This window comes from Camarhynchus parvulus, chromosome 8, assembly GCF_901933205.1.
Source record: "Camarhynchus parvulus chromosome 8, STF_HiC, whole genome shotgun sequence".
Taxonomy (NCBI): Eukaryota; Metazoa; Chordata; class Aves; order Passeriformes; family Thraupidae; genus Camarhynchus; species Camarhynchus parvulus.
Genome location: NC_044578.1, coordinates 20343881 through 20367430, shown reverse-complemented (window position 1 = coordinate 20367430; position 23550 = coordinate 20343881). Strand labels below are relative to the sequence as shown.

General features: G+C 37.5%; 1 protein-coding gene across 4 annotated transcripts in view; it reads right to left on the bottom strand.

Moving 5' to 3' along the window:
* The window catches only part of NTNG1 (netrin G1), a 148043-nt gene that overhangs the window by 17555 nt on the left and 106938 nt on the right, over window positions 1-23550 (bottom strand). For 2 of the 4 annotated variants that reach the window (XM_030953900.1, XM_030953901.1), the window contains exon 6: window positions 20608-20673. The exons of 1 other annotated variant lie outside the window; for it this stretch is intronic. In XM_030953900.1, the coding sequence (XP_030809760.1) occupies window positions 20608-20673 (66 nt within the window). Of the gene's footprint in view, window positions 1-7944; window positions 8083-13442; window positions 13611-18648; window positions 18709-20607; window positions 20674-23550 lie in introns of all 4 variants that reach the window. One more of the 4 variants, XM_030953903.1, reaches the window with a different exon arrangement.

The window sequence follows — 23550 nt, the reverse complement described above, 5'->3', positions numbered from 1 at the left end:
CTAAAATATTTTGAACAAGTATGTCAAATAGTAGTAGTATGTAAAAAAGGTCTTGAATTCCTTTGCTGTTAGATACTACAATAGTCAGCTCTACAGAAGTACAAATCTGACATTAGAAAACCTGATTACTTTAGGATTACATCCATTTAGCATGTTTAAATTCAGAGCAGAAACACACCTTAACATTAGGTGTGCCCCTGTACCTGAAGTAACTCTGAAATCCATCAAAAGTTCAAGCTAGTATTTAAAAATTTAAACTTACAGGTGGACAAAATCATAGTATACCTACTTCCATGACATCCATTTATTAATATGTAATTAAAAGGCATTTTTTAACTTTAATAGCATTGGGGAAGCTTAACTTCTGTTAGTGGAGGCTGTCAGCACTTTGCAAGTTAAAACCCATCAACTCCTTCTAAAGCAAACTTTGGTTTCCATACTGTTGGGTCTGCACATGTGTAAAGGAAGTTAAAACAACAACTGCTGAAGCCAGTTGATAATGATAATCAGCATGTGCTGGTGAGCAGTGCCATCAGTTGCACCAGTGCCAAGATAGGAAGCCTTGGCTATCTTTATTTGCCTTAGGTCAGTGATTTTTATCTGCAGTTAAGTAGGATGGAGATTACTTTACTTACTACTAAATGGTCCTTTTAAGGCCCCTTCATAAAAATGCCCCATCTGGGTGTGTCTGTGCTGCTATTGATCTCTTTATTCTGTCCTCATAAAAAGGCAGTGAGCAGGCAAATTACACAGAATCTATGGCCACTGAGCAGGCTTAAAAGGAAAGCGTGACAGATTTTTCAGAGGAAAAGAAGTCCTGCTCATCACTGTTCAAATGAACATTTAATAATTCATAACAACTGAGTTATAAGTTTCCCCTTCAATACGCTTCCAAATGTGAATAGATTAAGTAGTAATTGCTATCAAGCTTTATGTTCTATTTCATGTACCTAATAAAAGTTTATCTAGTGGGGCTTACTTTGTATCTTTTTGATCTATTCCTAACTGACTGCAATATACTCTATTAAAATATTTATCATTGTGCTATCAAATATTAACCATTTTAAAATCCTCTGACTGAAGAAAAACAATAACATTACTTGCTTAAGTTTTCATGAATTTCCTGATATTTAGTTGTTCAGAACTCCCGCCTTATATAGCACTAAAAATACACAAGATGCTACAAATTGTATTCACTCTCTTTGAATTGGGCTGTTTTGGAAATGCACTCTGCTCACATCCATCACCACTGTCTGATTTGTCTCTTCATGCAGAATCCAAGTTTTGCTGTCTGAAAAGTTTTGATTCTGCTTCAGTACAAGAGAATATTCGAGGGTTGTTGGTTTTTCTCTAGGTTAGTGGATTTTTAAACTATTTTAGGAGAGTACAGAATGTTGGGGTTTTTTTTAAGAGTAACATTTTTAAGACATTTCCCTAATTATCCACTGGCTCATCCTTCTGAAATTCTGTGGCTTTGTCAGGTAAAAATACTGGCAAGTTCCTAGAGTGTAGAATGGTCTAGTGATGGGAAGCGATGTGCCATGGTTGCATGGCAGCCCAGCCTGACTGGCTGCCAGGCTTCCCTCCCTCCCCAGCTGAGTGGGTTATGCTCTCCCAGGGTGCTCCTGCTTGTTCAACCAGTGGATGATTCATATCACAGAACTAACATAGCAAAAAAACTATTCTTTTTTGGTTAGTGTCCTGCTGAGTTAGATCTGAAATCATTCAGTGAAAGGTCAAACAACTGCCTGAGAGATTGCTAGGGGTGTGGGACTAAATAGTGGGGAATTGGGAGAAGAGGGATTGCAGCACTTGCAATTAGAGCAGTTTGGACAGCCATGAAATAGCAGCTTTGAAGCTGACACCTGGGCAAGATCAAGAGGAGAACAACCTCTCTGCTCCAATCCCTCCCCTTGTTGGGGAAAAATTGTTCTGTTAAAGGTCAGGTGTATAAATGTTGCTACTGAACCATTTCTTTTTGCTTTGGAGAAAGAAATTCCTGATCACCAGGTTATCAGAGTAAATCTCCTGAAGAGCTGCAGTCTGTCAGAAGCCTGGTGCCTCTCAATAACATGGTAACTATGCAAGCTAGTCCCCTCTTTTGAGCCTCACTCTCTGCTTGGTTTTATTTACCTGTTATTTTCTTTGGTTTCTCCACACACAGGTATTACCCAATTCACAACCCCATCCTGTTCACAGAGGCCTTCCAGCACAGAGACACTGAGATAAAGTCCTTGAGCTCTTCCCAGTACCCCTCTAGTCTATTGCTTCTGCAGGTTCTTCCATTTCCACAATTTCCCACACCCTTTGTAGGCAGCAGTGCTAAAAGAAGACAATTAAGGCATGGTCTCCAACCTAGAGATGCTACAGGAATTATGCAGATCTGTATAACTCTCTCAGAGCATCTTATGTTTTCATCTCCTCTGTGCTCTTCATAGAGGAGAGGTGCCTCACTTAATCATTTCTGTTCATATACAGTGTTTGTGTTCTGACATGTTTACTCTGACTAAAATATATTCTCCCCACAGAAAGAGATCAACCTTCCTTTTCTCCTTCAAATCTAGCATCTCATTAAAAAATAATAACATTCCATGGTATTCGTACTTTGGTGAGCAACTTTCTGTGTGTCCTGGTATCTGAATGAGTATGCTGTGAATTGTATATTTTGGAAGGAACGCATTAATAAGCACATTTGCATTGTTGTTTCTCAGGTTTAAAAGACCCCAGTTTTAAAAGGATATCAGGATGGCATTACACCTGTAAGTCACCAGCATGCTTCCCCTGAGGCAAGCAGAACTAGTGTTTTGCCTCATCTGAGGATCAGGTCTGAAAATGCTGTAATTTTGTTTGCATTCTTGCCTTGCTTGTCTTACATCTGTAAACCATACTTTGCCATGAGTTGCAGAAGTTGGATTCTGGATTAATGTAAAGAGAATTATTTTGGATTTAAATTTGCAGCCATTTGAAGGAGAGTCTGTTCCTCTTGCATCCAAACCCCTGTACACACACACAATTTCTTTAGTCTGCATAACAACCATGTAAAATAGGAACTCTGAAAGCAGTACTTTGTGTATAGAGACCAGGGACAGATGACTGTTCCCTGAGGACAACAATGCTCAGCTTCAGCAGAACTTTATCCTTTCCTATAAATTCTTTGTATATTTTACTTCCCTTCAGCTCCAAGTATAGCAGTGTGCTTACTAGTACCAGCCCTGGCACCAAACCATAGTATATACAGCACCTGTGCAGAGGGGGACAGGTATTGTAGTCTGACCAGCTAACAGCATTAAAACTGCTATTGGTAAAAAGATAGAAAAATAGATATGTGGGTCTTCTATGGCTGCCACACAGGCAGTTGCAATGGAGAACTGGAAAGCAGGGCACCTTGATTCTGCATTTCTGTTTCTTTTTTTTTTTTGGGTTGCCCCCTAGGCACAAGTTCAATGTGTAGGTATTGGATACATCTGTGTACAAACGTGTAAAAGATCACTAACCTTCACTGGGGACACCATTGCATTTATATGTATTTAATCTGTCTAGAATGAAGTGCAGGGTGTATTTTTTTGAAAAAAGATTTTAGAAGAATTAGATGGTATATGTCTTTTCCTCTTTTCTTGCTGAACAGTAAATCCAATCTTCCAAAAGCAAATGTTAATATTAAGTTCCAAGTTTACAATTTCAAGTCTGATTTTCTTTGGCAACTCAATCTGCATGATGATTTTGATCAAATGCCCCAGCTTCTAACATTTGTAACACATGAAAAAATCCACCCCTAAAAAGCTCATATTTAAATAATCATGTAATAAGTTAAATGCATGCTGTGACAGAATATGAATTATCTGACAGGCTGCAGAGTAATACAAGTTTAATCTGGAAGACAGATACAAGCACTGAGTCCAATTTGAGCATTGAAGATAAGAGTGCAATCCTTTGCTTGCTTCTGTTTAAATGAATGAGAAAGGGTAAAATGAGATAGATTGTTCAGACCTTGATATAAGGCATCTGGCTGAAAATTCATTTGCTAATTGTTTAAGATTAGCACCATTGAACCAAGATAATTTAAAACACTGATTTGCTATGGGGTGCCAGCTACCATTGGTAACTCTCACTCACTGTAGGCCTGTGTAGTGCTGTGGGTTCAATGTGTTTACTTGGTTTTTGTATGAAGGGAGATAGAGAATATTATTAGTCATTGAACCTTCCGTCACCTTTTCCCCCGTGAGGAACATGCCTAATGAAAATTCGAGCTGTGCTGCCAAACTGATATTGGCAAAAGATCTTTTCTTTGCCTGATTGGATAAATATGCAGCTGGTTTTGGAATCAATGCTTCTGTGAGTGAAATTAAAAGATGTTACTTTAAAATGCTGCAGTATGTATGCAGTGGACTTTAGTCACCTGAAATGTCATGGCCAAGAAATACACAAGATGCAAGACTGTGAACAATACACATAGAAGATCAGGTGAATTCTCCTACTTAATATTTTGGTGGTGTTTAAATGTTTTTGCTTTTAATACAGGTTTCTTTTTTCAAAAAACACTATGTTCTGTTAAAAACTGGCTCAAATCAACTGTAGTTGCAGGTTAAATTTCTTGCCAGGCTTGGAGCTTTAGTTCTGTTTTAATGTTCATTATTAAAGGAAATAGTTCAGTTTCTATAAAATAGAAAAATCAAATATATGCTATGCTATGTAATTTCTCATGTTTCAGGAGTTCTAAAAGGGTTTCAGGACCAAACTGTTCTGTTCTGAATTCATTCCTGTGCTTTGATCCTGGTGAGAAAATCCATTGTGGGTATGTGGCAGGGAGGCCCCGCTGAGCCCAGCACGTTCCCCGCACGCCCACGCCTGCGGCCGCAGGGGTTCTGGGGAGGGCTCAGAAGCTGCGCCAGGCACAGCCACATGTATTGTGCCTCTTCTTCTGAGGGCAGCAAACCTTCCTGTACCAGCCAGACCCCGCTGGCCGCTACATCTCTGCAGCACAAACCCTGAATGCAAGAAGATAACAGCTGCTATCACAGTGCTTTTTATCTGGGAGGCAAAGTCTAAAATTGCATCTGACCTCGGTGTGCGCAGAGACACCAAGCGAGGAGCGCTCTGCCTGGATCCTCAAAGGGTTTAGATTAAATCACTAAGAGTGAGGTACCTAAATAAATAGTTCTGAGGATAATAGCTTCTGTGACTTCTACTTTGTGTGGTGCAAAGTAGACTCCAAACTGTAATTTATCAAATGATATATTGCAGGCCTTAGAAAACACAACTCTGCTTTTGTGTTGTTTTTTCCCTAATAGGTTTACTAATATAAAAAATTATGACATTCCATTTACTTATAGAATCATACATGTAATTAAACTAGCTATGGTATAGATTTAAATAGTTTATTTATAGTCAAGCTTCTGTTTGCACTAGGTTAATGGTTTTTAGCAACAAAGCTCCATAAAAACAGAATTTCATAATAATGCCAATAGCCTATGTATAACAAAAAGTAAACAAGCACATATTGGTCTGTCGAGCGAGTGTGTCTATCCATCTTTGCATATCTAAGTTCCTGTGCAGCACAGGCTTAGGGAAGAGCAGAGCAAACCCACATGCTACGTGTCCAGACAAATAATCTTTTTGAGCTTTGCCAAGGCAACAGAATGAGTTCTTATTTTTCTCGTATATTGGGGTCTGCTTGCTTGCCTGGTCATTTGTTTAGAATTCAATGGGAAAAAAAGAAAGCTAAAACTGACACTGTACAAAATTAAATTAATTGGAATTCTGTTCCTCCATGATAAGACTTGAAATGAGATTTAAATCAGTGTGTGGTTGGTAAAACATGGCAATTTGATGTCTGTTCCATAAAACTGACAACTGCATCTAGTTGTTTTTCTTCTGAAATTGATCAGATAATTTGTTCAGACTTGGAGAAGATCTGACAGTTACAAAATCAGACTGAGATTTGTTCAGAAAATTACAACATAGTGAAGGAAACTCAATTAGTTTTGTCAGCAAATATAAAGGCACTAGCTTGCATTTCCGGAAACTGTCCAAAGCTTTTACAGATACTCTTGATTCAGCTAAAATCAAGCTAATTATATGCTGGGCTCAAAAAACTCCTCATTAAAAGAACATTATTTGTCTTATAATGTCCAAACTCTAAAAGATAGGAAGTACTGAAATTAATAAGTAATTGCTTTGACAAACTGGTGTATATACATATTACTGTAAAATTTGCTCAACAGTCCTCCAGACTTGCTCAGTACCTCAGCTACTTAATATCTTTTTTTAAACCCACTGGGTGGGCACAGTGGTAGGTTTTCTTTATTCGAATTCTATGCAGAGAACCATACTGATTTCTGTTTTTGCTTTTTTCCCTTGTAGTTCGGGTTACTGCAATATTTCCAATGCTTTATAAATCCCAATGGTTATTTTGCCAGTGTCTAGGATAAGGGTGGTAAAAACCTTCTTCTACATATGGGGTGCAAGGCAGAGGGAGACCTCTTACTTCTGAGTGTGTTGTTTGGGAGGTAACTTGGATCTGATTTGGTGAAGAATTAGTAATAGAGGACTTAGAAACTTGAAACATTACTTCACCTGCTTTCTGCTGTGATTCTAACAGCCCAATAATTTTGAGAATCATAACTCAAGTAGAAGCAGCTGGAAAATGAGAACACAGTCAACAACCACGTGTGAAAAATATGGTTTAAATGTCCTGCCAAATACAGGAGCTTGCTGGTAGAAGCTGAGGAAGTCCAGTTTTCTCAGGTTGCACTGAACAGTGTTGCCCATGCAAGCTTCTTTTCTTTTCATATATTATCTTTAATGCAATTTGGTTAATTATCACAATATAACCTGAAATTATTTATTGGTTTACTTTCCAGATATAATTAGTTGAGTTGTCACAAGTCCAGCTTTTCTGCTTCAGAGGTACTCATCACTTGAAGAGGCAGTGGTAATCTCTACCATTATTGTCTTTTTAAAAAAAAAATTATATAAGATTTGCATTTGGTTTTGAGTATTTAGAACACTTGTATGACTGTTGACCAATTTATAGTATTTGTCTAATTGGTGTCAGTAATTACATTTTCTTGTGTTTCTCATTGTTGAGAATCAAAAGCAAGCTCTTATAGAAATCTGTGTTTAATGTGTGTGTGGTTAAGAATGCAGAGAGGCTGTGAGAGAAGGTGAAAGAAAAATGTGAGAGGACCCTCCAGAGTTTCTGGAAGTAGATGATCAAAACTGTTAAAAGAATAAGTCTTAAGAACTTACTACAAACAAAATCTGCAGTAAAAGTCTAATCTTGTATATACTGAAGTGATATTTCTATTCAGTTGTTTACAAGACCCATTAACCAGAAGAGAAGCAAAATATATAACTAAGCATTGAAACAACATGTGTTCTAGCACCATTTAAGGAAAATTTCAGCTATTATTTTTAAGGGTGTTAAGTATACTTCCATTTTTTTCCAACCATTAGCTTTCATCTAGTTTTCACTAATTATTGCAGGTACCAAGCCAGTGTTTTGCAGTTATTGTCCAGGGATAGTTTAAAGGTATGAAAGCATAATTAACTTAGTCAAGAAGCTGAAGTTTAGGACAGAAAAAAGTGAACATGCAGAGAAATCACCTTCTTTCTTTTAGTAGGAATTCTAAATTTGGAAGTAAAGTGCTGATGTTTTGGTATACAAAACTTACTTCAAAGTTGCCAAGACACGTGTATTTACCTATGCCAGCAGGAGCTCCTTTGGGTGTTAGTGGGAGAGAGGCAGGACACTGAAAGTGCATTGAATGAAGTGGATGGCACAGTCAGTGCCCTCAGCTGGGAGTCTCCCAAGGTTCAGGCATTATGGCACTGGTACAGCCCAGAGCTTTCGCTCGTTCTCTGCTCCCAAGAATTGGCACATGACAGCACACGGACGAGAGGCAGCGCAGCTGCAGGAGAGGGGCGACTCTCAGAGTTACTTACGTTGACAGCCCAAGCTGTGCCAGATATATCCCGGCAGACATTTATCACATTTAGGCCCTGATGTTCCCTCCTTACACTCACAAAATCCTCTGTCATTACAGCGATCATGGACTGAACCAAAAGGGTTACAATAACAGTCTGCAGAAACAAGACAACACATACACACTGGATTCAGGTCTACATGTGGAGATAATTCATTCAATACCAATAAAGGGTGCATTTCCAGTGCTAAAGGTAAAGGAAGACTGTCTATTAAGAACATCTAGAGTAGTGAATATAATTACTACATGTCCATTTATTTGTTTGCATGTGTCATTTCAGGAAGAGACGTTTTATGATGCAAAGAGAAAAAGTAGACAGAAAAGATATAAAGGCAGAAGATACCACGGTCTTGAGGGTAAGTGATTGTAACAGATTCTCTTTGGCAAGAATATTTTTTACAATTTAATGAACATTAGAAAAGCTTTGTATAGTATGGATATCCATGTGCCATCAGGGTGAAATATTTTGCTTTATTAAAATAGGCTTATCTGTATTACTCAATATTTTCAAAAGTGCTAGATGTCTTTACAGGGCTATATAAATGCACTTTACTTATTTCCAAGATAGTCTTCCTTTATAGGTTTGAGCAGTATAATAACTTAAGTGAATATTTGCCATTAAATTGATCAGATTGATTTGTCAGTGACATTAATAAACCTTTTGCATATTCTGCAATGAAAAGCTTGAGGTGAGCATTAATGTAATGCAAAACCTTTAAGAACAGGCTTTATGCAGCCATTTTAATTTCTCTCACCTCCCAGCGTACAGATGGAAAATGCAGTGAGGCTCATTCCCCGCTGTATATTTTTCACATGTGTTCAGCTAATTAAAGAATAAGTAGGGTAACACATTTCCTCCCACAACACTTACTGTGTTGTTCATTCACAGCCCTTTTCTTTAATGTGATTACAATATCTGTGTTCAGCTTTCAGCCAGCTGAACAAAGGCAAGGAGCTCACAGAGCTCATTTCTGGCATTCCTGTTCTTCACCTTGGTTATTTAGATTTTGTTTTCAAATGAAGGGTTATCTCATTTTTATATAGACCCATGTAGACCCAGAGTAACTTCACTGTTAACTGAGACCACAGACTCCTTTTGGAAGCATCTGATCTCTGCTTCTTGCTGATTTGGGGTAACCTGCCGGGAGTCTGGATTTATATGTTTGTGAATCAGTGCTGCTTTGATGACTACATCTGGCAATTGTTCCCTAGCATTAGGTTAAACCTCAGTGGTACCATAAATGAAAAAATGGACTTGAACTGGGAAGTTACATATGTATATATATCCAATGAAAAAGACTAACAGGAAAAAAATTACTAGAAAGACATTTGTCATCTGTTGTCTCACTGTTTATTAACTATAAATTACAGATGGCACTTTGAACATTTGGGATGCTGAAGGAGAATAGTTACCTTTGTCAAAAGGATTCCACAATAGTAATAGAGTCAATTAGCTGGCAACATTCATTAATGAAGCGGAAAACTGACATGCCAAAAATACTGTGCAAGGCTGAGTATTACAGCAAAGTGAGTGCCATTTGAAAAGCTGGGAATTCTGATGTTAATCAGATGTATCAAATGTTTATGTAAAGAGGCACAGACTTGAGATACGCTCTGAATGCAGGAAGTGAATTTTGCTTCAAGAGTGTTTATGGAAAACCCTGAAAGACAAAAGCTTGGAATTGCATTAAAAACAGAGGGCCCTATTCTTGTTAAAAATAGCTTTGTTAGACATGTTGAAGTTACAGTGATTTAAACAAGTATTTGTGAAAGAAATAGCCTGTGATTCTGGATGTTATGTTATATTTTCCAGAGAACAAGACCAGTGAAACCTTTCCTACTGAACTTTATCATATAAACATGTATGAAGTTCCAGGCCCATATCATGCTATTGAAGGGAAAGTAAATAGTAGAAATGAAGTTTTAAGCCAGGCAATTTTGCAAAATTAGTAGATCCAATCAGAACATGCAACAGACTAATTCTAGCTTCCATCTTTCCCAATTGATACCGCAGTAATATAACCTACAGAACAATCGGGGTCATTGTCCAACACAATATCATAGTTTGTGGAACACTTCCCAAGGCCTACCAAATACTTAAGACATTACAAATCTCGAGGGTCACAATTTCAGTGTGCCACAGGGAGGCAGCAGGTATCTCCAATGCCCTTACAACAACAGGGCACTAAGTAAGACTAAAGTAACATTCCCAGATCACCCTAATAAGCAAACCACGCACAGAAAAAGCCTCTGCAGATCTGAACTGAGAAAGAATTTTCATCCTAACCTTCATCTGGGAACTATTTGTAAGGATAGGAAGATAACAGAAATGGTAATCTGTTCACTGGGGTTCACTCTATCAATGTGATGCTTCAAACAAAACACAATGAGCATAAATAAAGGAGGTGGGGAAATGGCCTGAGGTTTGCTGCTTATTAGTCTGGGCTGACAGTGGCTCCAGGACAACCCCCAGGGTCAACTTCACGTGTCATTAGGCTCAACTGAAGCCTAAGCCTGACTGACTGCAAGGGTGGCTCTGTTAAAAGTGTGACAGCAATCACCAGTTGATTATTTATGCTGTGAGGCAAAGGCCATGTTTTATTACTCTGGGTCTACCTGGTGGTTTCCATGCTATCCTTGCTTGTCAGTGTGTGCATTCACTGAAAGTCACTCGGGCTTTATCAAGAAATAAAAAACTCTTCAAGCTGTTAAATTACTTTTCACACCGAATGAATAATTTTTAACTTCAGAATACCTTGATTTATTCTGAAACTGCAGTTGTCCATCCATATGAGGAAACTTTGCAGTTAATGTACAAATCCACAAATTTTTGATGTTTCATTTTAGGAAATAAAATCTATTTTGCTGCTAAAGAAATTAAGGGCATCAAGAATTTAGATTAAAGCCCACTGTATAATACATTGCATTTGGCTCACTGGTAAAAAACCTTCTCAGTATTTGAATTCTTTATTCTTAAAAATTAAGCATTTTACATTTTCTCTATTGATTCAGCATCAGCTAAGATTCACAGATTTGTTATCCATGTACTTACCAGATGTATTTCAGCAAACTGTGAAGCAGTTTTGATAAATCAGAGCCAAAGCCCTATTAACTGCCATTAAACTAGCTCATCCAAACATTTGTTACCTTTCTACATACATGGCTGAAGAGGAAAGAATTAGCCTGAAAAAAATGACTTTCATACGGGAATAAGACTTGCACATATCACTGCAAATCTGCTTATTAAAATGTTCATGCCAACATTTCATTGTAGTTAAACCACAGAACACTGCTTTTAAACTCAGAGAAAAGAGAAATGAGCGTTTCCAATAGAGCAAGACTGTGCTTGACCTAAAAGGGTGGTGAATCCATCAACTCTCTCACAGGTGAAAATACTCCATGTTTTGCCCAATTAAATCTTAGGAGCCCCAGATCAAGACAGCACTTTAAGAACAAACTTCTCTGTTTTCTGAAAAGTGCTTGGGTGTCTGCTCATTTCACTGACTTTACACAAGAAGTAGGAAAGACCTCTTAAGTTGGCAAGTCAGCTAGGACACATACATTAGAAACATACATTTCGTATGGTAACTGTCTTAGTCCAGCAAGAATGTTATTTATTTCAAATTAATTACCTAACGTATAGAAAACCAAGGTTTGATCCTATAGCTATTTCACATAGTGCAGTTCTCATGGGAGTCCAAGAGAATTCTGCTTGCATTAAGGTGGAAAGTCAGCAAATGTTTCACATTGCCTTTTTGTTTTGCTAAATAAAAGTTGTAAAAAATTTATTTCCTCAGTGTCTTGGCAATTTTAAAATGCAGAGTTGTCTTACCATGACATTTTAAATATACCACTCACAAATTAATTTTAAAATTACTTATTTTTGGCTTATTGTTTACTAACTTCCTTGTCTTATGTAGCTGCAGCTGCTGTCTTAGCATTTCAGTGTATATGGGAAAACAACATACTGAGTGAGCTGATGAAAAATTCCAAACAGACCAATTTAGAGTTGTATTCATTAGGCCTATTTAGGCAGCTGAAATTATATAGCCCTGATGTCACACCAATGATGTCTGTCATCTACATCAAACAAATATGTGGGACAGTAGTTTTTTCCCAAGAACATTTGGTTGTGTTAATCTCCTCAGCACAGTCATACAAAATCATGACTTGCCTACTAAAGTTCTTATTAGCTCTGACTAATTACTGGCAAAGGAGATAATGCATTTCCTGAATGCACCGCCAAGCAAAGTTAAAAGAAGGACACATGAAATGCAGTGCATGGATGGATCTGTGTGTTTATCACAAGATAAATATGTAAATCTGTCAAGTTACAAACTCAAATAATAGCAACTTAAATAGTTGGTGGCTTGAATCTCAGCAGTGGATTATAAATATATTAAAATATAATTTATTCACCCGTAGTCTATTTTGATTTTACAGTATCTGCTAACTACTCTTAGCTTCCTGGAAGATGGAAAGAAAAAAAAAATCACAATGACAATCCAGAACAGGTCCTACTGGTGCTTATGTCTATAAGAAACATGGTATTATTAAATTCTCCACCTCTGTTTGTTATTAGAACAGTGTTTTTAGTGACTGTTAATTACTGGCCATTGTACAAAGGCTCCTTTATTGACTATGTTCAGGCTTCACCTAAAGTGTCCTAACTTTGTTGTATACTGTCTGTGGTGACATGACAACAAATGCATATTCTTCTAGGGTGCTAAGATCTTAAATTTTTTCCTAATATGCTTTTCTTACTATGTTCTAACATTTTCTCTAATTCTGCAGTTTGAATATTTATAGCAGATGCTTGTTCTAAAGCACTGTTTTCACCTAGGAATCCCTTTTCTAAATTGACATTGTGTCACACTGATTTGAGAAATTCTGTTTCTAACCTCACGGGCATAATTTCAGTTCCTCCTCTAAGTAGTGGGGAGGTGACACTGCATTTACAGCCCTGTGTCTGGGAGCAGAATTAGCTGCAACATGTGAAATTTAGTGAATAAAAGGGATTAACAGAGGTCCCTCCCCATGTCCTCTTGAAGCAGCTGGCAACTTTTGTAGGTATCCAGGCAAGTATTCAAGAGTATGTGCAAGTAATTGCAGAAGTCAGATTGGGACCAGGTATTTAAGACTCAACTCCTTAATTTTCATGTGTGATTCCAGTGTGGCTCCCTCCTATGTAAAGAGAGCATATCCAGTTTCTCAGGGGTTTCTGGGGAAAGTCTACCCAAGACCCATAGCCAGAGAGGTTTGTCATCATTTACAGATTCAAAATGCCTCCTTGGGGCTACCAGGGCAATAGAAATGAGGTGAGAAGTCTACACAGATGTTCTGATCCATTGAAAAAGCTCATTCTGGCTTCAGTGGCAAGTAAGCAGCAGTGGTCCCTAGCAGCTGCCAGGAGCTGAAAAGGCACAGAAGAAAAGGCGCAGTTATCCCGGGACTGACCTATGCACACATTTTCATCGTCCAGCTCTGCAGAAGCATTTCTGAAGTAGCCCAGCCTGCATAACTCGCAGTGCTGACCTCTAGTGTTGTGCTTACAGCTCACGCAAATGACCGTATTGAGCAGCTCGATGTAACTGCACCGGTTGGAGTGCCCGAAGCATTCACAGTCTTTCAAGGAAGAACAAAAATGTATACAAAGTGTATACAGCAGCAGAGTAATAGCACATTACATGCTTAGTAAAAATGGACCATGAGCAGAAGTATGAATGAATGGCACATACATGTTAATCAATGTAACATGGAGAGCAGCAGATGTTTATCTGCAATGGAAGTGGAGCTGGTTTCAGGCAGGTTAGCGTGACCCGACAACCATGGCATGACGTCGGAGGCTGGCTGTTGTTGGCAGACCTGATGGAACTGAAGCATTTGCAGTTGTAAACCTTTCAGGGTTACTGGAGGTTCAGTTTCCGCTGAGAGAAATGCACATATTTTTGCACATTTGAGATGAGTATAAATCAAGACCTGGGAGAAACCTCCTCGTATTAACAGTGTTGAATTCAGTGGACAAAACTGTCAAACTTAATTATGATTGAATCCACAACTGTAAGTAAAATAAAATATTTTTTTCTCTTTTTTTTCTGACAGAAATGAAGAATATTCAAAAATGCTATTGAAGTTGGGGTGCTCTAACTGGTAGGCACCTTTAGAACCAGAGTGTTTTATTTCATGGCCAAACAAGTCTCTAGTTTGACAATTTTGGCCAACATCACCTAAAACGATTAACAGGGAAGAAAAGGAAGGAAGACAGTTATTGGAGAACTATATCAACTCTACTTTTGAGGCAAGCATTAACCGGTTTTTGTATTCTGAGATGAAAACCAGTTGGGCTAGAAACAATTATGAAAATTCTGAAATGTGTACTGACTAGAAAGCATGCTTACTGCAGCCATCTGAAATGAAGTTGGCATGACAGCCACTTTAAAAAAACCCTTCATTAAATACAGAATGCTAGTGCCTTTTAGTCTTTAATCACAAGCAATACTCAGCTTTATGCAGAACAAAGAAAAAATCAGGAATGTATCAATAACATTATAGAAGACGCAGTTCTTGCTTTGTGTAGAATAGTTGTGTAAGCCTGATCACTCAACTCTTGGGATTATGAGCCCAGAATGAATGCAGGAAAGGTTACTAGGATGATCAGAGAAATTGAGTCTAATTAAAAAGTGAAGACTAGGAAAATTTGACTTGTTTAGTCTAGCAAACTGATGACAGAAGGTATCACCTTCTTGTATAAATACAGCAAGGAGCTAAGCCTCCTGCCATCCTAATGGACAATACTGGCACAAGAACAAATGGGTGTTAACTGGCTACTGGGAAATTTCAGCTGGAAATTAGAAGATGGTATCTAGGCTTTAGGGCAGTGAGGTTGTTGGACACTTTCCATTTGTCACAAAGCACACTGATGCTTTACAGATGTAGTTTATTAACTGGTAGAATAAATTACAGTATGTTTCCTGCAATAATGGTGCATTGTATGCAGTGACTTGGAAGGGCTTTGAGGTCTTGAAGTTATCCTGTAATTAGATAAAGCTGTAGCAGGGGGTGTAAAATGTTTCCATATATGACAGAGGCCAAGTCCCCTGTGCTGCCTTTCCTCTGGTATGCTCCTGGTTATGCTGGGGCACCTGATCATCCCCCTGACTGGTGGAGTAGGGCTTCACATATGGTATTTGAGCCTGTCTGTGTTTTTGTAAAGAAATAACAGTTGCAGGACATGTTTCTGAGTATGCTCTGCACTCCCAATACATGGATATTTCTTTGGCTTTTGTCTGATGTACTGGACTGTAAATAGATTGCACTGTAAATGGATTAAATTTTTTTTAGACACTTAGCACAACATATGTTTCAATCTTGAGAGCCGCCTTTCTGCTGCCAGAAAACATTAATCCATTTTACATATATGCATTTAGTTAACATATATTTCTTATTCTCTTCAATGTTATTCTGCTAAACCAGTGTTTTGCGGTTCATGCTAATCTGGTAATTTTGATGCCAGTAACTGCTGGAGTACAGGAAAACATTTGGTGTATCAGTCTCAGTATGTTACCACTTGACACAATTAAGTAAGGAGGAAAAAATGTTAGTTTGTCGTCTTTTGCAGCTGGTCAGTCTGATTCAGCATCTCAGCCAGCCACCCTGCAGCATCTCTCCCCAACTATATCCATCTTGCTCAAGTGAAAACTGCCTGTGTGGAACAGATGAGATCTAAAAGTGGAAGATAGCTCTAGCAAACAGGAGTAATGGAAAATTGGTGTGATTTTGTTTGTGTTTGATTTTTAAAGTAAGAAAGACTGACTAGAGATAAGCAATCTGATCTTTCTGAAGCCAAGATTCAGAAGCAAGGCTGTCAGTCTTTCTATCTGACAAAGGACCTGTCTTCTGCTACCAAGAGAGAATTTGTTTTGGTGAGATAATACTGTATTGGTATGTTGGTCAGACTTGTTGCTAAACATTTTCATACTCCAGGTGAATTTAGAGGAAATAATTTGCTTATATACTATAAAGAAAAGCCGACTATGCTACATTATCTTTTGTATTTAAGGCAGCAGAAAGAAACTGAAAATAGTTCATGAGTGAATGACTGCACTACTTCCACTCTGAAACTGCAATACAACTTTCAATTATATTACTACTACACATAATTAGCCATAACAACAGCACAAAAACAAAAGCTGCACATTAAGCAATTCACTCTCAACACAGGGCCTGCTCCAAGTTATGATTAGGAGTGAAGAATCCTCTAATAATTATGAAGCACTTGGATGTATGCATGCACTGTGAAACATATGCAGGAGGACTGCTCAAGTTCAGAGGTGGGTCATCAATACTTAAAGTAAACAAAGAGACCAGTTTTTAAACTTGGTTGCATTTCTATGGGTATTGCTCTTTTGTAACAACTGTGCTGTGTGAAACCAAGTCTTTGTCTCAAAGTTAACTAATGCTAAGGTACAGGAGTGCTCTAGTAGTCTTGGTCAGATAAGTAAAGGCTACGTGGTGTAGAAGAAGCTACAGTTAACTCAAAAACAGTCCATCATCTGATCAAACATTAGCAAAGGAAAAAAAAAATAAATAGCAAGTAATGATTAAATCAATTTTGTGATAACGCTTGCTTCTCCCCTGCCTCCCCACCATGTTGTTTGTGCAGCAATTTTTTGCTGTTGGCCTGCTCAGTGAATCATTTTTACATCCCTCTGTGCTTACAAAAATATGCTATGTAAAAAATCCTCCTATGCGTGAAATGAAATTACTTTTTCTACTGGCTACATGAGGTGCTACCCTAAGCCACTCAGACCTAGCACACAGAATTGCATTCAGCACCGTGCCAGCTGGGAAGCTGTCAGTGCTGTCTGGCCCTTCCAGCATGTCATGTGGTTCACCTTAACCAGAAAGTATTCTGCTTGTTAGACCTGTCAGAAGCACAGCTTAGGGTCTTTAGGCACACAGCTCTGGCCAGCAGCCTAAAGCACTGTCACACACTGGCAAAGTCATGCAAACACTGAAGGAAATGGGGGAAAGTCTCAAAATCAGGCTGCACATGGTTTACCAACCATTGTGAAATGACATGAGCTTCTTACAGTGCTAGAAAATGCTGCTTTCAGTTCTGAGTACCACATGTCAGAAAAGACACAGATAAGTTGAATAACAATAAGGAGTGAATGGTTCAGAAACTAAAAATTTCAGAGAAGAGGTAATGACAGCTAGATAGGTTTAATGTGAAGGAAAAAGGGATTGCCATGTTAGATGTGATCATTGTTTTTGGCTGATTCAGGAACTGTCAAATCCCTTGCAAACTCACAGAAGCATTGACTCTCTGAGCCTCCCTGACTATTTTCCAGTGCAATGATTTTATTGAAACAATCTCGATTCTGTTGCAGAAAGCATGATAAAATTACCCACTGAAGCAGGCTCACGAAGTTGATAATCTAATTGTTTCGTTTCTATAAATTGAACAATTTCCCCCCATTCTAACGCTATACACTTACATCTCTAGTATAACATACTATTATTGTAGGGATGAAGTTCAGCTGAAGCTTCAGCTACGACCATTAAAACATGAAATGTCATCACGTGAAACAATGATAAACACACAAGGAAGGGCAGCAGCATTTCTAAACTAAGGTTGCATGAGACAGCTGTTAGTGTCAGTTTTTAATTAAAAGCACAAAGCATATTTCAAGAAAAGTGCATTCACAAATCATTAAATTATTTTTTCTTTTTCATTTTCCACTCACTCCGTGCTCTTCCTCCATACACTAAGGCAAACAAAGGAGATTTCATTGTAACCTTAGAAATTACCTGCTTTGTTACAAACAGTATGGCTCATTACCATGATCTCATCAAATGGGTCAAACTAAGTTCAGTCATTTCTTAATAACCCTTTTCCTTGTTCATATGTATTTCATGAATAATGAGATATTCACAATAGCTGCAGAAAGACAAAACATCTTCATACATACTCTTTACAGATAAATTGATGAGGAAAAACAATGAAAAGATCTCAGGGTTCAGACTGTGAATGACAGATATGCAAATGAAACAGGTTGCCTGTAAGTCAGAAAGAATATTGGCATCCTTTATTATACTCATAAAATTCCATTATTTTTATAGAACACTAGAACATCAGTTCCAAATGTAATGCCTGCACTCTGAATTTGCACACTTACAATAAAATGAAGACATAAGGCACACTTACAATGCATTAAAGGACACAACAATGCATTACATTCCATGGCATTTACAGATACTTATTGAGGACATGGACAATTGATATTTTATGGATTGTTTGCCCTCAACTAATCTGCTTATGTTTCCTCTTTTACAATTTATGCATATCACTGAGGAAAACAAGACTGTAGTAGACATCTGCTTTCTAGGGAAGGATCTGAATAGTCATATTCATACATTTAACTCCTTTAAAAATAAATGCCATGTCACTTTATTTGCCAAAAACAACTGTCTAAGAAGCATATTTATTTTTCTTTGTATGGCTTATGTTTATGTGACTTAATGCTTCTGTTGTATTCAATGAAGATGCCTCACCAGTAAACTAATGGGTACACTCCACAGATATTCCAGATTCATACAGTGCAATGTTTTCACAACACAGAGCACTATGGGATCACTGTATGAATCCTAGAATTCCTACCTCTCTTGTGGTTTGCAACTTGAACAGAAGAAACAGTTGACATAGCTAATTTGGGAGCAACTGGATAGGTAATAAAATGAACAGCAAATTAGAAAAAGTATCATATAGGAACAAATAAAAATATTAACATAAACATCTTTATTCTCTAACTTTTGAATTTAACAATGGTTATTTTTTTGTAAGGAAAGGGTAAAGTTACAGAAAATTAGTTACACACTATCAATTACTGAATTATTTGAGCTGCAACATCCAAGATCAGGACAGGGAATGTAATTCACATCTATGCACTTTGGCAGTTTTGTGTTAGAGGTTATTTGGCAGTTTCTCCCAATCTATGACAAATGACTATATCAGAGTGGTCTGAAAAGGGTTTTATTGAATTTGAATGCATATTTATTCTGGCCAATTAGCATAAACCTAAACCCCACAAGAAAATATTTAGATATAGGCAGATTTCTGTAATCATTCTTTTCATACACTATACTTAAATGAAATATTTAATCTACCCTGTATGTTAAACACTGTAACAATATGCTGCAAACACACAAAAGTTGAATAGCAATGCTTTGAAGTTTTTGTGTTTTGTGCTCCCTACCAAAACATCAAAACTTTACTTAAACTCTTATTTTTGAGGAAGAAACACTGAATAATTCTGTGCTGTTCAAAACATATTTTGCAATGAAGTTAGGTCTTAGATCACACACAGTATAATTAAGCAATGAAATCCATTAGAAATGCTAAGTATAATTTAACTGAGAATGTTTTAATTTAAAATTCTTCTGAATAATGTAGGCTAATCCTTACAGAGAGCAGAGGAAAAGAGATCAGTCTGGGCGGGGTTTTTGTTTGTTTAAAAAAGACATGCAAAAACTTGGGAAATAAAATGAGAGCTAAATGAAATTGGAATGCTAGGTATTACTTTATCAGGGATGGTTAATTTTAAATATATGGTGAATAATCCAGAGTACTTTTCTAATCCTTACATAGAGCAGAGATCAATTAGTATTTTCTGTTTTGTTGGGCACATAGAAACTTGCACGTATAACATGGCAGATTTCACATGCACATGGAGTATGTTTGATTTGGTGATTGTGATCCAGACTTAATTACAGCCCTTCCCATGTAATTCCCAACAGATTCCCAATCTCATTTGGTGTAGTGGCCATTTTCTAGATTGCCTTTTCATTAATTTTATTCTCCACCTCTGTGTGTTATAGCACAGAAAGGACACCCTTTGAACATGAAAGCAAGCCACAGGCCAGATTTCTGCAGGGACTTTTGGGGGAGGAAAGGGCGGTAAATAAGAACAGAAGGAAATTGTTTTTATAATGAGCAATCACTTTGAAATGTGAAGTATAGCTGAATACTTCTTCAACTAACAAAGAATCTCAGTTTTATTAGTCTTCTTAAAAAGTAATTTTGTTTCTTTCAGTGCTAATCGTCAAATCACAGTATGTGAGTAATTTTTTGTGTAGCATTCAAATTGTAGAAAACCATGGTCTTTCCTGCAGAGAACTTGCTTGTATTGGGGTACTGTGGATGGCATGAAAGCTGAGAATGCTTCTCAGCTCACTTGGGAAAACAAAGTGGAAACAAGACATTAAAAATGCGTTTGATGTTGACAGCGACAACCTTTGCTCACTGAAAAATCTCAAAATTTACTCAAAATACAGATTGTGCTATCTAAACAAGTCCAAAATTGTCCTGGGCTTTCTGTGTATCACAAATTTTAGTCTGTATGTCTATTATTCCCATATTTGCAGTAATGTGCCCAGTCTGAGTGTTGGACTCTCTTTTCAGGTAAGGTTTGTTTTATAGTTATTTTCTCCTAGGATAGCATTACTTAGCACCAGAGAAAAATGAGTTGGAGTATCATTGTTATTACTTTTGCCACCATGTGGGACTCGTTGAGAGCAATTTCAGTACCTTTAGACCACTAGGAATTTTACAGCATCCTACCTTGGTTTGGTTTAGAAACCTCAAGGGAAGAAATATTCGGCCATATCCTATCAAACTTTGGAGGATCTGCATGCATCAGGAAAAATCAGGTTTTGTTATTTACATCTGTGATATTGTTCTAAACAGGCAAGCATATGGACAAAGACAGAGATTACACACAGCTATTACTGGACTAGTCTAAGTTGCACTAGAACAGAACACGACTCCACAGTGAACAAGAAAACAAGCAATTGATGATTCCCAAAACACCAAATGGACATAAAATACTGTGCATAACAATTTCTTTTCTGTGGCTTAAAATATAATTTTTCCTGATGAGAAGATATCCTAGGCCAATATATATAGTTCTAACAGCAGGAACAAAACAGGAACATATTGTGTTAAATCTGCTCTGCAGAGATAAAACGACAGTATCAGACAAATATGGACTTCTTACCAAAGACACATATCTTACTGTAACATTCTGTTTCAGGGCCTTTTGAGTGAATTACATATCTGTTATCAGAAGAAATATATTTACCAGTAGAGTGGGCCTCTTCTTTGGCTCTTACACTTTTGTATGTTTCATCTATTTCCTATCATCTGATATGTCTGCTGATATATTTTACAGCTTGATTTTTTTTTGTCATAACGTTAAATATCTAAGTTTCTTATAAGTTCTACAAAATGTGTTACTTGCATGAAACATTTTGTGTGAGCAGTAGAATTAGCTGTGTCTCTTTAGATCTTCATCTCCTTTGATTAATGTGTTCTGGGGCTGGGGAAGTGAGAAATGAAAACCCTTAGCAGACTGGTGCTGGGTCTTGGAGCTGAAAGTGAAGGGGATGGGGTTGTGGGGAAGGAAAAAAACCTTGTTTCTCTGTTGCCATCTGCCTAGCTTTGAACATTAGACTTGAACCGTGTTTTTATGATCTTCTCTGAGTACTGCAGTGGTTGTGTCTTGGTTGAACCAAACAGAATTCTTCTTAAGGGTCACATCAGCCTTTGTCCCTAAAGTCCTTGCACACAGAGAACAATGAAAGGAAAGAATGGGGATCTGCACTGTGCCATTTGCTGTTAGGCAGTCGTCTGCAGTTGAAAGGGTCAAGTTGTAAGTTAATCACATAATTACATCAGATTCTTGCATTTTTGTGCTTTTTCCTTATCAATCCAGAAAACAGAAGAACCAGTTCGGTAGATTCTCAGAGAGTCTACATATTGAGTGACATTAACCTGCCTCTACAGGTCAGATCCACCAATTCCCACACATAGGAAGTGCAAGTGCCCCAGTCAGAGTGGATGACAAGAAGTATCTCCAAGCTCTCCCTAGTCAGGTGCTGTGGTAACCCTCACCCCTCCACTGACACACTGCTGCCAAGCACCTGACAGACCACCTTCCTCCTCATCGGACACTCACTGACAAATTGCTTGCACAGTTAATTCCCTGTCAAATTTTGGTCGATTTAGGAACACTTAGACTTCACCTAAACATTTTAAAGTGACTGGACATTAGGCATAACATAAAAATCAGAAGTTAAAAAAGGAAAAGCAATGGTTATGGACTATGTTGTCCTGCTGTCTCCTTAGCCTTTTTTTCTTTTAGCCATTGTGCAGCATCAGAGTTGTGGCAGAAAACTGGTCACATTTCAGACTGGAGCTTCCAATATCCTACTTGTGTTGTTGAGTACAGTGCGGCAAACCTGCTATAAAAATTCATATGTATAGTGGTCTTCAACTGAAAAAGCTTAGGTATTACGAGAGGTAAAATTAATAGTCTCAAATAACTTTGTAATGCCTTAGGACTAACCCTCTGGAATTTATCATTTCATAAACTGTATGTCCTATACAGTAAATCAGATACTTTACATAATCAAACTGGTATAATCAGTAATATTTAATATATATAATTTATCCTTATTAGCTTTCTCTGAGTAATATCATGTCCAAGTAAAATCATTCATTGTAAAGCAGAAAAAAAGTCATATTTCTTAGAAATTCTATAAATGCTATAGATTTGTGCTTGTTTTAGTAAATGCACTTAAAATGGAGGTTGTGGCTTACTGCAAAATAATTAAAAATTCCCTGACCCTTTAAATTAGATAACAGTGAACTGAGTTTCTTAATGGGCACCCAAAACAATAAAGTTGGAGTTTACAGTGCCTGTATTACCATTTAAGTGTTATTACTAGTGATTATTACTGATTATTACTGATAATTATAACCATATTAGAAGGGACTTCTGGAGGTCAGTTATTTCCACAGTTTGCCTCATGGCAGGGTCAACTTTAAATTTAGATGAGGTTGTTGAGGGTCATATCCAGCTGAAACCAGCTGCTGCTTGGTAATATGGTTAATGCTCCTTAGACTTAATGCATCTGTCATGTGCTTTTTTTCAGTCTTTGGTAAAGACGGTATCTTTTACTCATATCCTTTATTCATGGCCTGTATTTCCATCAAGATTACAGGTTTCTTGATAAAGGTCTCTCTTTGTATCTTTGAATGTTTTTTTAACGGCAATGACTTGAAATGTATTATCTGAAAAGGTAGGTGAGAAGTCCAAGGCCAAGAATGTTGGATGTCATTCCCACATGTACATTGGAGCAGATGAGTCATCCCTTGAACAGACACTGGGAAGATTCATTTAGCAGCTAGTTATTCTTTCACAGCAACCTGTGAAAATATTTCTAGTCCTTGGTGATTACCACCAAGGGGTTTATTTATAGAGAAGCTGACTAGATAAACCAATCTTTTCCAGAACAGCTCCATGCCCGGAAAGTGCATTTTGTAATTAGAGTCATTATTTACCAGAATAATAAATGCATCTTGGGGTAGGTATTCTATAATTCTGTTCTATTTCAATCTACTGTAGAATATTCCATGACACTTATTCTGGGCAAACAAGGCTAAGAAATGTGAAAGAGAGTTTCTAAATGTATGTTTGAGTGTTATTTAAAAGTGAAGCTA